The sequence below is a fragment of the Orbicella faveolata genome, unplaced genomic scaffold (genome assembly GCF_042242905.1).
Source record: "Orbicella faveolata isolate gen_17 unplaced genomic scaffold, um_ofav_v1 contig_25, whole genome shotgun sequence".
NCBI lineage: Eukaryota > Metazoa > Cnidaria > Anthozoa > Scleractinia > Merulinidae > Orbicella > Orbicella faveolata.
In genome coordinates this window covers 1,989,496-2,006,347 of record NW_028301553.1, presented here as the reverse complement: position 1 = coordinate 2,006,347, position 16,852 = coordinate 1,989,496, and the positions used below count along the sequence as shown (strand labels likewise).

The 16,852-nt window shown below is 40.5% G+C and overlaps 2 protein-coding genes across 2 annotated transcripts; one reads left to right on the top strand and one right to left on the bottom strand.

The window, feature by feature from the left end:
• Window positions 1-916: 916 nt before the first annotated feature.
• LOC110040503 (trace amine-associated receptor 8c-like) lies at window positions 917-3,601 on the top strand. Its single transcript, XM_020745747.2, has one exon. The coding sequence runs from the start codon at window positions 2,316-2,318 to the stop codon at window positions 3,321-3,323; it is 1,008 nt and encodes a 335-aa protein (XP_020601406.2). The 5' UTR covers window positions 917-2,315; the 3' UTR covers window positions 3,324-3,601.
• Window positions 3,602-5,967: 2,366 nt separating this feature from the next.
• LOC110040032 (uncharacterized) lies at window positions 5,968-15,340 on the bottom strand. Its single transcript, XM_089293104.1, has 7 exons — window positions 15,119-15,340; window positions 13,526-13,698; window positions 12,868-12,994; window positions 11,595-12,032; window positions 9,862-10,260; window positions 7,846-8,262; window positions 5,968-7,304 (listed from the first exon to the last, which is right to left on the bottom strand). Exons 1-7 carry the CDS (start codon window positions 15,177-15,179, stop codon window positions 7,048-7,050), a joined length of 1,872 nt encoding a protein of 623 aa, XP_089149230.1. The 5' UTR covers window positions 15,180-15,340; the 3' UTR covers window positions 5,968-7,047.
• Window positions 15,341-16,852: the final 1,512 nt, after the last annotated feature.

The following is a 16,852-nucleotide window of genomic DNA, read 5'->3' as shown; positions in this document are numbered from 1 at the left end:
AAAGTCGCATTTAACATAATGAAAAATGGGATCACCGAGCTCGCTTTTAACTTAAGAGTGAATTCGCGGGCTACGCTCTTGCTATGGCAACCTTTAGCGTCACGACCTTAACGTTTTAACCGATCATTAACCATTGGTTTTAACTGATACCATTATTATAGCATCAGCTGAAAAAGAGCGCTAGCATTGATTGAGCCACCTTAAAGTTAGTTCTTTGATTATTAGTTCTATTTGGTCGTTGTCGTTATACACTAATTTGCTTGTCAGGTTTTCAAACACGAGATGCAAGGTGCGTGAGGTCAGATGACAAAACACCAGCCAGCTACAGCGCATGTCAAGCCCAGGAAATGCCCGCGAAAAACAGATTGTGTAATACGCAGCCGTGCGCAGAATAGGTCACGTGATTAGTGGCAAAATAACGTTTAAACTAACGTATCCCTTTTTGTAAGGAAGTATTCATATATTTTTTCAGCTTTTTTGCAGTCTTCAAAAGCTTGTTTGCACGAATAAAGTAAATATTTTAAAAATCTGCGTTTCTAGTTATTAGAAATTTGTTGACACTATAAAAGGAGGTTGGATTTTAAAATTAATTAAAACCTAAAATACTACCACAATATTGAAATCACAATGAAGAAAATTCGAGTTTGAGATGTTATGGTTTCAAATATTAAACATAAAAGACTAAAACAAAAGATAAAATTTTCATGAAGTACCCAATTTCACTATTTAATGCCTCAGGGATGAAAGCGAGAAAGGCGACTAATTTGTCGAAACGTTCCGTATTTTTGCAAACTTAGCCCAATTATCTTATTTTTTTATCCCTTTATCTTTTAAAATACCTTGTGTTTGTTTCAAAGGTCAGTAACCCAGGGATATATGTTCCCCGCAGTTTTGTCAATTTTTTCTCGGCGTTTTCGTAATATTTCACCCGTTTCCATTGGGATCTCTAGTGGAAAGGTTCGCTTAAAAGTAAACCGCATTTGACTGCAGGAAGAGCTTCTGTCGTGATTCATTAAACTTTTTCCTCTGTTGGATTAAATGTTTTAAAAGGTAATTTATCGCAGATGGTCTAATATTCTATTTCGTTAATAAATTTCTTTCAAAACGATTATGAGAAATTGCAAAGACAGTTTCACTTACAAGCTTCACTACATGAACTGTTTAATGCATTAAGCCTCGGAAGCGTAACGGTCAATTGATGTCGTGTGGGTGGGTATGTTTATCGTAACGTCACCAGAAGGAGTTTATAGTGCTCATTACATATCCATAGGGTGCTTAAACTTTAATTCATCTACCACAAATTGAAATTGAAAGTATTTAGATATTCATGCAAATTTGAGAATCCATTTAATGAGTGAAAACATCAAGATATAGGGCGTTATCTGTTCCTTAAAGATAATTAACGCGAAAGTCTGGTTTTCTATTACTTTTCAGAACATGATATAACATTTTAAGGGAGGTACTTGACTGAATTTTGGATAAGCGTGAAAACACACTTGAAATTGTTACCTTCCACTTCTGATTTTGCTATCCTTTTAAGCGTTCCACTTAATAATTAAAAGCAGTAAATACCTAATTTTGATTCTCTTTTATTCTTTAGAAAAAAATAGACTCTATGAGCTGTTCAGTTACAATACCCTATTCAAGGCATTCATTGGTGGTCGCTAGCTTTCTTTCCAATATACCTTACATGTAGATGCTTTAAATTTTCTCTCCACTACAGCTCTAAAGCTTAACATTCGAGATCCCATTAATGATTAAATTTCTATTTTTAAGACGGTTTACGCGAAGATTTATTGCCGGTTGTCAATTAAAACTGTAGTCCAAATGTTTACTAGGGGTTTGACAGTTAAATGTGCCTGTTATTAAGACGTCGAGGAGGGGACCGGCCGGGTTTAGCGCTCAATTCCCCCCCCCCCCCCTCCATACTACTTCTGAAACCACCTTTTAGACAACATTAGGTGAAGCTCAAGCACGGACCTAGTAGCCCCGAATATGGGCATATAACCACCCCCGTCTGTCGAAATTAAGCAAACGCTAGGTAACACTTATATGAAATCTGCACATGATGAGAAATTTCCATTTGAATTACGATTTTGATCAAGCGGTTTCCTGATTACCTTCTACAGTTGGGTTTGAAGTGAAACTCCCTGCAGATCTGCCATTAACCTTCTGTCTTGCTGAGTAGTTTTGCCCACAAAACAAAACAGACTCTCGCTACAGCCTGCAGTCAGGATAAAACTGAATTGATCTTTGAACCTGATTTTTATTTTGAGGATGTGTTCAGCTGACGTGATAATTGCAAACCAGAACTAATGGCATTGAACACTTCCAACACACCCTCGGCAAACTGCTTGTTTTTAGACACAAATCAGCAGTCTCTTAGATACATTTCCATTGCAAATGTAATCGCTGGCGTTTTGAACGCGATTTTTGCGCTCATCGCAACATCTTCGAACGCTGTCGTTTTAATATCTTTCTGGAAAACTTCAAGCCTTCATACACCCCAGAACAGCCTTCTTTGCTGGATCGCGTTCGCTGATCTCCTTGTCGGCGCTGTAGTCCAACCTTTAGATGTCGTGCAAAGAATAATGGAGGAATTACATAACATTGACATGTACTGCAGTATTCGCTTAGCAAAGAACGCTTTAACCTGGATAATCTCAAGTGTGTCATTTTGTATTCTCACCACTATCAGTGTGGAGCGACTTGTGGCTCTGTTAAAACCTCTCCAGCACAACACACTTGTTACGCATTCTCGTATTGTGCTTCTGGTGGCGTTGTATTGGTTATTATGCATTGTTCTGTATTTGGCTCGATTTGCAGGGCTGCCGAATCAAACATTCTTAGGAATGGCTTCTGTTGTATCCTTCGTGAACTTAACTATCAACGTTGTGAGTTACTTTAAGATATTTAAAGTGATCAAACGTCATCAAAGACGGATCCATGACGAAGTGGCACTGAGCAATCGTCTTCACGGCCAAATGGCGGCAACGGAGATTAAAAGTTTTAGGACTTTCACCTTAACAGCAGTATATATAGTAACACTTGTAGTTTTGTTTTACGTTCCTTTTATTTGTTATCTTGTCGCTTATACTATCCTCGGATTCACTGGGCCGGTCAAGTTAGCTTATATTTGCTTAGAAACATTGTCGTTTGTGAATTCTTCTGTCAACCCATTCATTTACAGCTATCGATTGCGAAGTATTCGGGAAGCTATTTACAAAACTTCACCAAAACTATTCTTTTGGAGGGAAGATAACTTTTCCCGTTCTAACCCAGAAGCTAGCACCCAAAACAAACAAACAACGACGAACATGTAAGACAATTAAAATGAGAGAAGGATTGAAAGATGGAGGATTTCGATAGCAAGAGCATAATAACGCAGGATATCAACAGTGCATCATTCAGTTGTAAGCGTTAAGTTCAGTGCAAATGTGTATTCAAACTGTATATAGTCAAGTAATGACAATAAATGGCTCGGAGAGTGATATTTTGACCACAAAGTGACAAGCTAAAATCGAAATAAAGAGAATAATAATTCGTGTGGTAGATTTTTTGTCGGTTGTTTAAATTTTTCTTTGATTTAGTTGCATCTCCTGTTCACATTCACGGAAAATTTGGATACGAAATAATTTACTATTTCAACGCCAAGCAGTCGTGTGATGAGAAAACTAAAAAATGGCCGGTTTAAGAGTATCATTAAATTCTCACAAATAAACTTGCAATGAATGTAATTAGTATAGGGAGAAATTAAAATATCTCGATCTTGGGAGTCAGAGGGTTTCATTAGCGGCTTCTCATGGCGTCAGAAGCCAGAGATTTTTTATGTCTGATAATTACAGCTTCCCTTAATAAAGTCATCTGCGAAGAGACCTTAGTCACCGTTAATTTTCACACATGCTGCTAAATAAAGAAAATGCATCCAGTCAAAGAGCTAGCTAACCAATCCCAAGCCAGCGCTAACTTAACTTCTAGAGACGGACAAATTTGAAAACGGCGTTTTCACTCTGAAAACGCATCAAATGCTTTCCGTCCACACTACGTCGGAGAAATTTGAAAACGAAACCATGGCCGGTCATTTTCGATTCGTGTTTGAGGAAAACACGAGCAAGGAAACCTCCTGATTATAGTGATGTCATCGTTTTCGAAAATCTCCGTTTTCAAAAGTGGAACTGTATATAACGTAGAAATAAAGTTGCATTTTCAAATTTCTCCGGCGTAGAGTGGAAGGGGCATACGGCTAACCGGCGGAGTTTAGGCTAGCCGGAGTGCAGTTTAGGCTAGCCAAAGCGCTGTTTAGGCTAAACGGAGTCCTGTTAATAACCAAAGTGGTATTTAGTGATACGTAGGTTAGACTGCTGGCAGTTTGTTTTTCTCTCGAAATTCAGTAGGGGTTATGAGGCGAGACGTTTTGGCTAAAGGAGAATGGGACGAGACATGGGGCACGCTTCTCGTCTCGCCTTCTTCCCTACTCGGTCATTCCGCCCTTGTCCCGCCTTCTTCCCTACGCGGCCAACGCCATACCGCCCTTTTGCGTTTACGATGACTAAGTACTCGTCCTAGTGACCGTTAGAGAGAAAACCTGCTGCCAGCAGGCTAAACCAGAGCAGACTTGGCACAATTCCTGTATTTAGCCGCTAGTTTATTAATGATAGAAATGATAGAGGGAGGCGCGGTGGCCTCATGGTTAGTGCGCTCGTCTCCGGATCGAGCGGTCTGGGTTCGAGCCCTGGCCGGGGACATTGTGTTGTGTTCTTGGGCAAGACACTTTACTCTCACAGTGCCTCTCTCCACCCAGGTGTATAAATGGGTACCGGCGAACTTAATGCTGGGGGTAACCCTGCGATGGACTAGCATCCCATCCAGGGGGGAGTAGAAATATTCCTAGTCGCTTCATGCTACAGAAACCGGGATAAGCTCCGGCCTGATGGGCCACTTGGCTCGCATGCAGACTTTACCTTTACCTTTACCTTATTAATGATAGACGCCATGTTTGTTTTCATATTACAACTGGTTTCCTTTTATTTCTCATACTTTTTACGAATTCATGCTATACTTTTAGTACACTAGTATAAAAAACTGGAAAGTTTAGGCAGTTCCGCTGCAGTGACTTGGAAAGCAAAAATATCGATTAACTCAAATAGGCAGAATAATAAAATCAATAGTTCAGATATGACCATATATGGATTTCTTAACTCATTTTGGCACAAATGTTTCACTGTTAGGACAAGTCGACTTTCCAGACACTGTCTTCTTCCAACGCTTGCTTTCTGTCCGATCATTCGGCTAATTTGCATATGGTTATAACAAGAATTCGATATTCACCTGGCCACCATCGTGAATAAAGTGTATCGAGTGAAACAGTCGCAATCAACGCTGATTGATCAGCGGTATATCTCGAACTTAAATTTGTTTCAGTTATTAACTACCGGCCATCTCGAAACTTTACCCGAACTCTTTTAAGTTTACATAGCAGTTCGAGATAGTTCGAATTCAGGTTCAATTGTATGACATTGTGTCCCAACAATTTACCAACAAGACACTTTCGAACGTTCGTGAACGTGATGCAAATATGGGGTTTTGACCAAGCTTGGTCGATGGATGGATATTCAGGGGGCAAGGTCCTTTTCACCCTGCAAGCAGGGTATAAAGATACAAGCATAAAGACAAAGTAAAAAGAGATAAAAGAGGCTCTGCTCGCAGGGTGGGTCCAAAACATGCAAAAAAGGACGAGACCAATATCCAGCCATCTTGACCGAACAAACTTGATCAATAAAGGATTTATTATATGGAAAAGAACACTGTTTTTTATTTTTTTGCGGGACAGAGCTGGTAATCCCGAACGGGCAAGATAGCGCCATTTTGCCCGCTAGGATAGCCAATCCCAGCGTCGGATCCGGCGATTTATCTTGCCCGCCAACGGAGCAAGTCATATGATAACACTTGTTCAAAGTCTATGACGCGTTTGATACCTGCACGAGAGACATTTACTCAGCTGTTTTTTCATTATTTCTTTTTAATTCATTGCAGCTGCATGTCACTTTAAAGATAGTTTGTAAAAGGATACAAAGTTCCATACTTCAAACCACTACAAACTACCGTAGTTATACTATTAATCAGTAACAGTAATAATGGAAGAATTTGGATCATACACTAGCCTAATTTTATACAAAATAAATTATGACCAAAAAAAATGTACGCCGGACTTTACTATGTCGACAAGGAGCACAAGAAACTTGAAGTTGATAAAGGTCAAGAGACCACCGTTAACAGTCAATGTTTCGAGGGTCAGCCCTTCGCCAGTGCAACAGTCTTCAATAGGCCTGTCCCGATTGTACTCGTAAAATGCTGGAACCTTGCTCACTGGAATGCCAACAAGTTGCTAAAAATTACCAAAAATCCAAAAAATTGCGACGTAAATTTCAAAAGTTGCTTTTTATAAAATTCTAATTAAAAGCTTTATTTTTCTTTCTTCACAATAACTACTAACGGTCATCGGTCAAGAAAACTTAAAGAGTTGTTAGCAAATATGGGCGAAATTTAAGGATATTCTTAAGTTTAACGGCACAAAACTATAGACCTGCGAACAGGTTATGTGTTCAAACTTCAAAAAAGTCGATTAAATTTCAAGAAATTCGCATAAATGGAAGTTTTCTATGAAATCGTTGTGCTTGATATGTGTTCTAAACCTATATTTTGCTCAAAAGTTGCTCAGAAAGGCAAAACTTACTCGAGGTTGCTAGAACCGCAAAAAATTGCTTTAAACGCCAAACGTTGCGCAAAAGTTGCGGAGGACAATCGGGGCAGGCCTAATCTTGAAGTAATGCACTGCATTTTTCAATCTACTGGCAGCAAAAAGAAAGGAATTCTCGAGCTGTCTGTCAATCAACTCATGTCCTAAGTGGAATGTCTGACCTTATTATAGCACGATATCAATGTTTATTATTTGACGTTGCTTTTTATTTCCAAATGCACCACACAAACACACACACACACACATACACGATGTAAAGTTTGGTTGTCACATGACCTGGTACCTCCCGATCAGTCTTTAAAGCAATGGTATTTCACGGCCACATGAGTCACTGAAAACAGTCCATTCTGGCCATAATTGACAGTAAAGTGACATTCGTATCTTCCTTCGATTTGTCGTCGGCTTTGGTTGCATTGCCGAACAGCGTCCGATGTTGACGTCATAAGTACACTCGTTCCATTGTGGTGGTTGATTGTTATTTCGTCAATGACAAAGCGGGTGCCAGGCGACGAACATCTTAAGATAATTGGAAAAGTCGATGAAATCACTGCAAATACAACAGACAGAACAAACTGTTTGAGCGCCTACGGCCAGAGAACAGTAGCTTGGTCTTGCTACTCCTTTTCTGACAAGACTTCCATTTTCTTAGCACCGGAAGTTCCATCAAAAGGAGGAGAGAAAAGGTCGAGGGACTGGATTGCGCGTGCATTTTAATTTTCGCAAGCGTAGGTCCGCAATAGCTACATGCCTCTATGAGACTTTGTTCCTCTTGAATTTTCTATGGATAGGAAGGATTCAAAAATAATACCAAAGGAAAGTGATCGTTTTTTATTGATTCATTTTGATTTTACGTGATTGCAAGGAGAAAACCAAAAAAACAGGCGATAATTTTCCTTATTTATTGCCTTATGCAATGTACGCTAAGATTAAAGTCACTAGCATCATATCACGCATGTGAAAACAATACAAACAACAATAATGTCAGCATACTAAGCAGGTATGAAGAACTCACGAGCACGCCGCAAAGAAAGAGCAACAACAACAACAGCAACAACAACAACAACAACAACAACAACGAATTGTACTACCTGTACAGGGTCTGCTGTGAGGACCAACACAGTCTATTGTGGTCAGCGGATCGCCAAGGCACAAGCGCTTGCGTGACAGAGTCGGGAATCTCGTGCAGTCCAAATCAGCCAACCAGCGAACAGTCAGGTTGGCGCAATCCGTCTTAACTTTCTCGCAGAATCTCTGACAGGGCGGTAGTGCCGTTCCGTCAGACGTACAAAACGGTGCAAACAGGAAACAAGCGAAGCGTTTCAACTGAGTAGAGCAATTAGACTCGAGCTGTGATTTGAATTCCTTTGTATCGAAGATACGACTCACAACAGACTGGCTGGTATGGTTCAGGAAGTTTGGCAGTATGGTATGAGTATAGTTCAAACTTTTACACATTGCAATCCTCAGTGGCTGGCAGCGTTGCTGTGGTTTCATTACCTCTGTCGCTGAGTTTGGAAATAAAGTGCACAATAATGTCAGATAATGTCAGAGTAGATAGACGATTCGATTGAGGCATTGATCCACTTAAATTCTCATTGTACCTAAAGAAGGCTGGTTTGGCCAGCCGAAATTTAGTACACCTTGCAAATAATCATCCTACGTTGTGTCGGTTTCTGCTCTTATATTCTTGATGCACAGCCTCCTACGCGGCCATTCTCTGGGCCCAAAGAGCGTCTGCGCAAAGAGGCTATGATCTACTGTATTTCTTCTAATTCCAAGCTTGCGCCGGTCTACGGCATCTTCAGGGAACGCATTATTTTCTTTACCTTCCCTGACTATGCCGTAGATCGGCGAAAGCTTAGAATTAATAGAAATACAGTGACTCCAGGCCTCAATCGAATCGTCTATTTAACTACCCAACATGCTACTGAAGGACAACTTCAAACTTTTAATGTCAGGAAAGTCGATCGTAATTCTCTTTGCAATAAAACACAGTGTTCACTGTATGAGAATGGTAGGTTCAACTGGACATTGCAATTAACAATTATTCCACGAGCGCTCGTTGGATATATAAACAATAGCTTCCATTTGGAGCGGAAATTTGCCAGGATATTTTCGCGTTAAATGGAGGCCACTGTGTTTATTATCCTTCAAATCTTTTTCGCGAGACGCGCAGTTTTGAAAATTGGGGAATATTCTCGGATATTCCCCAGTTCTAGCTGGGGAATATTCGGTCACGTGACGTGTTCAGACCAATCGCGCGCGAGCAAAAATATTTGATGGATTACAAGAGATGGTAGATAGCAAACGAGTCGCGTATTTATTAAAACCGCCCCCAGAATACAGAAGACTAAAATAAAAGTAAAAACGTCCCCAAAAATCACGCGTACGCTTAGCCTATTTGTAGAGCATGATATAATGGCTCATATACCATGATGGCTAAGCCAACTCTTGAATTGCATAATCCAATGATTTCGTATGTTTCAAAATACATCTTCAAAAGTGACCGTTTAGAATAGAAGTAACAACTAAATTTAAATTTAAGAGAAGTAACTAATTACTGTAATATTTAAGGAACAATAAAAATGAATGACGTAAGGTGAAAAAATAGGGTATTAAAAACATGCAAACTAATAAATATAAAGCTTTTCACTACTAACATTATCATTTAGGGTAGGTTACATAAAATGGGTATCTGACCGTCCTGTTGCTAATATGTCAAGGTGGTCCCATTTTACGTTATGACCAGGAAACGTGACGTTAGCCTGCGAGCAGGCTCCAGTGTTTGAATTTTGCACTCAAGCACTGCTATTTCACATTTCACTTTGGCGCGAGAGCGAGTTTACGAACGACGCGCGTTGCGGAACGAAGGACGTCGACTCGAAGCGCGCCGGCTCGCCTCGCGCGTCTCTCTGTCGCGGCTTCACCGCTCGCGTACCCGGCCCAAAACACGAGAACCTGCTCGCGGGCTTACGTGACGTGGTCTGCAATAGCACTTACGTGACAGCCACTCGTGATCAATTAAACAGTTAATACGTAAACCTAATTTTTAGATATAACATCAAATAAAATGTATGGAATCATTGGAAAGAACTGCTACTTACTCTTTTGACATTTGGCTTTTGGTTTCAAACAGAATCCCTTTTTATCATTCAATGGAAACCGTTTACAGTCCATAAATGGTGGCCATGGGTAGCCAGCAGTTATCATGTCGGGCTCACAGCCGCGCCTTACCTCCTCGCACAATCCTCGACAAGGAGGAATGATGCCCACCATATTGATAACACAAGGAGGGACATACAACACGCACAGAAAGAACTGGAGATTTTCAGAACAGTCCTTGTTCACCAGCGGTGTAAATACACGCATTCTGTCCTCCGCGTCTTTTTGTGAATTGGGGTAGAAAAAGTTAGGCATCTGAACGAGGTTGTACCCCAGACCATGACACATGCTTGAGTTGTGTAGTGGTTCACATTGCTCCGGTACTACTATCGGTTCCAGGACTGTAGAAATATAACAGGAAACAAAAAGATTTATGATAGATCTTACATTAAATCATAATTCACAAAATACTAGTTTTCGAAACTAAGATTTTTTGATTAGCAGGAGAACAAATCTTGTTTTTAAATTACTTCTTTAATAGAAATAAACTGTACGTAGAATACACTAAAAATCAAAGTTTAAGGGCTAAATTTCGGCTTTTAAAAATAAGAACCGGCTCAGTCCAAAAATAAAAAGACTGTCTTATTTGAAAATCACAAAACAGCAAAAATGATGATGAACTGTGTTAATTTGGCAATAAGATTGTGCACTCACCCGTAATTTCAGTAAAAAAAAAATTGTTTCTTGGATATATAATCAGATGATCTTGAAACAAATCTGCGTTGGTCCAAGTGGTCTGCATTACCGGAGCATATCACGGTGTCTATAGCATTTGGCGACTCGGAGTATTTCTAGACCCATAGTTAGTAGAGGAGGATGGTTATGAAACCCACATCAAAGGAGCAAACAAAGATGCCAAAATGTATGTTGGAAGGTCCAGGACCGTGCACAATCTTTTGTTTTGCGCTCATACACTATGCATGAATTACGTAATCAAAACATTTCTATTGCTTAGTTCCTCGGTCAGTAGTAAACAACTATTGTGTTCTGTGCACGGTCAAGGCCAAAAAAGAGAACGAAAACATACAACAAAAAACTTTGTCGAGTTTCAAAACCACTCCCCTGTTAACTATGCTGGACCTTAGTACTTCAACCTAAATTGGATGCCAGTCCATCGTAGGGTTACCCCCCCCCCCCCCAGCATTAAATTCTCCGGTCTCTTGCCGGTACTTATTTATACACTTGGGTGTGGGGAGGTACTGTGAGAGTGACCTTTCTTTCCCAAGAATGTCTCCGGCCAGGGCTCGAACCCGGACCGCTTGATCCGGAGTCGAGTGAACTAACCATGAGACCACCGCGCTGTGCAATGTACGTTACGAATAAAGTCACTAGCATTTTATCACGCATGTGAGAACAATACTAACAACAATGAAGACAGCATGCTAAGCAGGTATGAAGAAACTACAGTGACGATGCATTACAGACTAGTCCAGCGCGCTAGTTAGATAGGGCCACCTTCTTCTTCAGATGATCGATAGCGGGGTGAATGTTTTCTAAGAATGCGGAATCTTACTTTTAAGACATAATCAATTTCCTTTGGATAGGGAGAAGAACAGCAGCTACAAGGCTTATGCGACTTTTCCTATTAAACTCCAGTGCTTAAGGTGATTATCGTATTTCATAACTGTAACATTATTGACACAGAACAGTGGAAGAGAGAGTACGCAGTTCCTACCAGAGGTTATGGTGCCGTCCTCTCCTACACAAGCGCTCTCATTGGGATCTGGAAAAGCACTGCATTTAAATTTATAGGGCCATGTGTGCCCAGACCTCTTCAGCCAAGGCTCGCAGTCACGTCTGGCCGCGCGACACACGGAGCGGCATGGGGGCGTGGGCGGATCACAATCATCAGTACAGGGAGGAAAATACAGTGAGCATAAAAACACGTGCAACACAGATGAACAGTTCGATTGGATCATGCTGGTGAACTGGGACAACTCTTGCTCGGCGTCATTCTGGTTTTGTTGGTTGAAGTGGTTAGGTATCTGGGTTAAGTTGTAGCCGACGTCTTCACAAAGTCGGTTAATGGGCGAGCAATGTCCGGGGACCTCACGGGATGAGATCGGTGGCTCGACTTTGGAATCAAGCTTCTGTCTTAAGGCAGTCTTGTTATCTACAAATGGCGGAAACAGTGATCAAAATACCAAAAATATATATCGAAGCACAAGGCCAACAAGGGGAGTTATATTAGCTCATACAGTAAAAATCTCGCTGACGAACACCTCCTGTACTGAGGCGGACACTTGGTCAAGGTTCCAACCATGCACAATTCAACTTGTAGACTTCAATTTTAACCTGCCATAAAATTGTAACTTCTTCAAGGAAGAACGATTGTGGAAGGTGCGACTATAACAACATTTTTCAAGCAGGAGAACCATAAAAGTATCATTAAACTGTTTGTGGAATTAGGGCTTATTTATGCAGTTGCATCAGACGCCTGACTACGTAAAGTCTTTGCGCCATGATAGTTTCACATATATCTGTAGCTGCTATCTGAGAAGAAAGCAATACTTCTGTTTTTTTGCAAAGCAACTTTTGATCATACGCAGTACTGAAGCAGTTTTTGTCTTCCCTTTAGCGGTGATAGGTGAGAACATGATGGTTTGTCCCCACGGGGGGCGGGGGAGGGGGGGAGTCCTAAATAAAAAGGACGCGGGTGCTTTTTGTACCTTTGACGGGTTAAAAACACGGTTTTGGTGTCTCCTAGGGTGTTCAGCCTCAAATGGTCCACAGCGGGAGCTATTACGCTACCTTTTACGGTATTGAGCCGAAAAAAATATGACAGGAGATAATGTATCGCTTTAGAATTGGTACCTCTTAGGGCTGAAAAAAAATTCAAGCCTCGCCCACAAAACAGCATCTTGATACCTCTTAGAGGTTCTTGTAAAATTTCCCACGAGCACCCCCGTCCTGTTTGTATGGGAGTTCCCCTCTATTAGTTTTCTCACCTGCTAGAGTTCTGGCATTAATCCAGTTTGTGTAAACTCCTTTCAACTTTCCACTGTTCATCAGCGGCGCAAGCTTGATCTTGTATCGTGTGCCTGGGCGCAGGTTAGTTAGGATATGCCGGTTCATCTGTCGTGGGAAAAAAAAAGCAATTAAGTTTAATGAAAATGTACTCGCGGGTAACTGAAGAAGATCACATCGAGTATCTATAACAGAAATTCATAAGAGAACTGATTTCTTTCTCGGATAAGTTTCTAAACACACAACCTGTACCTTTGCCAAAAAAAAAAAAAAAAAAAAAAACAGGAAAGAATAGATTTCATGATATGCAAATTAAAATAAACCTTTTTGTCAGTTAATGTTCATGATTAGCTTCAGTGTTACTTTAATGTTATTAGTGCGTTTTTTCTTCTCCTTGCCCTCAGTAACCCCCAGAGAGTTACATTGTCTAAAATCCTGACGCACAGAATTCCATAATTCCAGCGCCACTTTAGGAGAAGCAGCGCTTTGCAAAAGAACTCTGCTGTAGGCTTAGGTAGTAAATGATGGTTAGTCGAGCGAAGACCATTCTGTTGTTTATTGGTGAACTTCAGCCATGCGGTCGATATTATTTTAATAGTCGTATCTAACATGATTGAAAACGTATAAGTGATGACGTACGAAAAGTTCCACGTGCGTTCTCCTTTTTTGGTGCGCTAGAACGGGAACGAAAACGAGGCTGTACCCAACCAGTGAATCGGAGACTTCCTTTGGGGGATCCCACGTTACCAAGAGACTGTTTGGAGACAATGCCTTTACTCGGAGATTCACGATTATGGAAGAACTTCCTGTCTCTGAAATGTAAAAAAATACGGATCTTTAGCAAACCACGATGGCGACACCAACGACAACGTCACCAAACAAAAGGTTTGATCAGCAGAACAATGGTTCTGCACTTGCGATTTGAATCTTGGTTCATTTCTTAAATGTCATTTGCAACACAACAACGTGAAATGACCAAGGTGTATTTTGGAGAACGTGAACCACAATGACTAATTTTTTAAATCTTCTTTTGGAATTGAATGCCGTTATTGCATATTTAGGCCGAGAAAGTTTGTAGATTGATAGGCGCACTGAACAGATCTCTGCACACAGTTGCGACACTCGAAGGTAAAATATAGATAAAATATAAATTCATATTTTATCACAAGGCGTCGTCCTCGGCGTCGCCGTCGTCATTGCTAAAGCTCCCCAATAAAAGAACATCTAATGCAGTGGCAAACATCAAGTCAGATAAGGTTTGTTTGAATTGGCTGCTGCATAATGAGATATGTTCGTAGGTAGAGAAGTCTTCTAGACAGTTATGTTTTTAAATGAATGTTATATATCTTTTGCTTATCACAACAAAGGTAAATAATGTACCATTAACAAAAGGACAGCTGTGTAAGTTGGTGGGAAAACCTGCCTTCTGATTGGTTGAAGAAAAGGTATGTTTGAACTAATCAGTTGAAGCACGTTCTTAAACCCACGGCAGTCCATTGAAGACCAATCTACTGGGTTATAAAAGCATTTAAAATCATTTAAAGGTCGCATGCAGCCTGATGTTTACCCGTGTTCAGTAAAGGGCTTTTGGATGTTTACTTCGTCTGTGTTGACAGTGGAATACTTTCGTAAGAGGCTGGGTTGTGGAGGTGAAAATTACCTTTTGACTGCTTTGTTGCTATTTCTTCACCATAACACTTGGCGATAGCATTAGCTGGCTACACAGAACAATAGTTGGCCGGCTCCGTCGTATTTACATAGCGATAGAGTATCGGATAAATAAACAGAGCTGTGCTGTAGAGCTTTATCGTTTCAAAACAGTGACAAGGACCGACTTATCGACATATTTCCGCTAGTCTTCCCTCTCTTGAACTTTTTATCAGCATCGTGTCTCGAAATTGTATTTTTTTGTCGTGAACAGCACGCGCCAGGTGTAAATTAATTTTCTCAGCTGGTGTTTAAATTAACAATAAATCAGTAAAGCAAATACCTTTTGTATCTGTGGCTTGTACTGGCGTGCCAGTCCTTTGATTTTGTTTCGGTATGTTTGCGTGAAAAACGAAGTAAAAAGACGATTGCCGAGAAGAAAATATCTTTCAACTTTTCTTTCCTTTGAAAGTGTCTCACTTTGAAAGCCAGAAAACAACAACATCGACTACTTATACGCTGTGAAAACGCCTCCACTGCAACAAGTTGAATGACTTCGATATTTCAATTGAAACACTGGCTTACCTTTCTTTGCGTTGCAGATTAAAAAAACGACTCCAAGCCAACAGAACTCGACAAACTTCATGTTTTTGCTCGATGTTCAGCAAGAGATGATTAGTGCTTTTCTTCCCCTGGTTAACCTGAGCAGTGCTTACAGCAGGCGTTCATCATCGATATGCTTGGTAATACAGCACGTTCGGTCTAAATATGTATTCAGGTTTGTCTGACCACTTATCAGCTGAGACATTCCGTGACATTTCAGAATTTTATTTAAACTATGTGACCTTCTCAACCATTGTGCATCTCTACAGCCCCTGTTTAATGTGTTCCAAGACTTCCAAATATTATCTTTGGAGCGAAAAAGCTCAAAGGTAACTCAAGTGTTACAATTGCAGTAAAATGGACTAAAGATATTTGATAAACTTTCTCTAATTACGATGGACAAAAAAGATATACCATTCTAAAGTTCGAAGATAAATCTGTAACAAGTCTTTCACACCTAAAACTTTTTTTCCCACCACAAAAATTTCTACGGTAATACTTTAATTTTGTTCTTCAAAGTGCTATATACGGCCGAAAGTCACGACGTACCAAACTCTTGCATTGCTAACCTTAACCTTAATCCGATATAGAAGAAACAAACTCTAAAAGCTTTCTTGACGGTCAATTCATTACACAGCTTGAACTGTCAGTGGAGTGTAACTTATCTTATCGCCGGTCATGTCAGTGTATTTCTGTGCACTGATATTAGAAGTGTGGAATTCTCTGGCGCTGACATGTAAAACGTAGCTAATCTGCCTAACCCGTCTGAAGTGTACTGTTCCGAATTCGTCTTGCTCTGCCTCCTCGAAGCTTCTTTTCGTCAAATCAATCATCTTCATTTTGATTCCGCTCTGCGGTTAATTCTCAACGCTTTGGTGTTTGTTTACCTTGGGAAGTCCTTGAATTTTAAAAAGATAATCTTATTTTGTAACAGTACCTTTGTCGTCGCCGATGGATTAGAGTCCACAAATAGGCTTAATCCTCGCTCATAATTAATCCCTAATTATCATCAAGTACGAGGGGTTTCAAATATTGAACTAAATCCTTCCTTCCCGGGTAATTCCTGACTGATCCTAATGACCTTTTATCAGCTGATGACTAGAAACGTAATCCCGTTGAAAAACATGTTTCGTCGGCGCGCAAGTCTGGCCTGTTCAACAGTAACTCCAGTATTGGATACTCCAGGCAAATTAAAAATTTTTAAGGCCTTTTGGTGTCACAGAAGGTGAAAACTGACGAAATAATCGTTCATTATTTATGAAAATTAAAAGGGGTTGAGACCAGGGGTGACGGAGATCGAGATAAATTGTTGAGACGTAGGTTTGACGCATTTTAAACGATGCACGCCCACGCGGTTAAATTGCAATTTGTCATTTACCTGACATCACAGGAAATCTGCATTTCGGTCATGGATACGTTTTCGTTTTAAATAAAAACAAAATAAATATTACAGACCCGCGCCCACTGTCTTTTTTCCGTCCACATTGGAACCTGATACAGCATACAAGAAAGAAAATATGTTTAATTTGCACGCAATGAATTGCGTATTTTGCGTGGGTCCCTCGTGCAGTACACTCGTTCACTTAAGTGTTTTGTGTTTAAGGTGGACGGTCAGGTCCCCTAGTGGGCGGTGCAATGCCTGCCGACCTACAGTGTCGTCCATCCCCGAAGAGATTGGACCAGATGAGGGATAACCATATCGCCCACTAGCTTCGC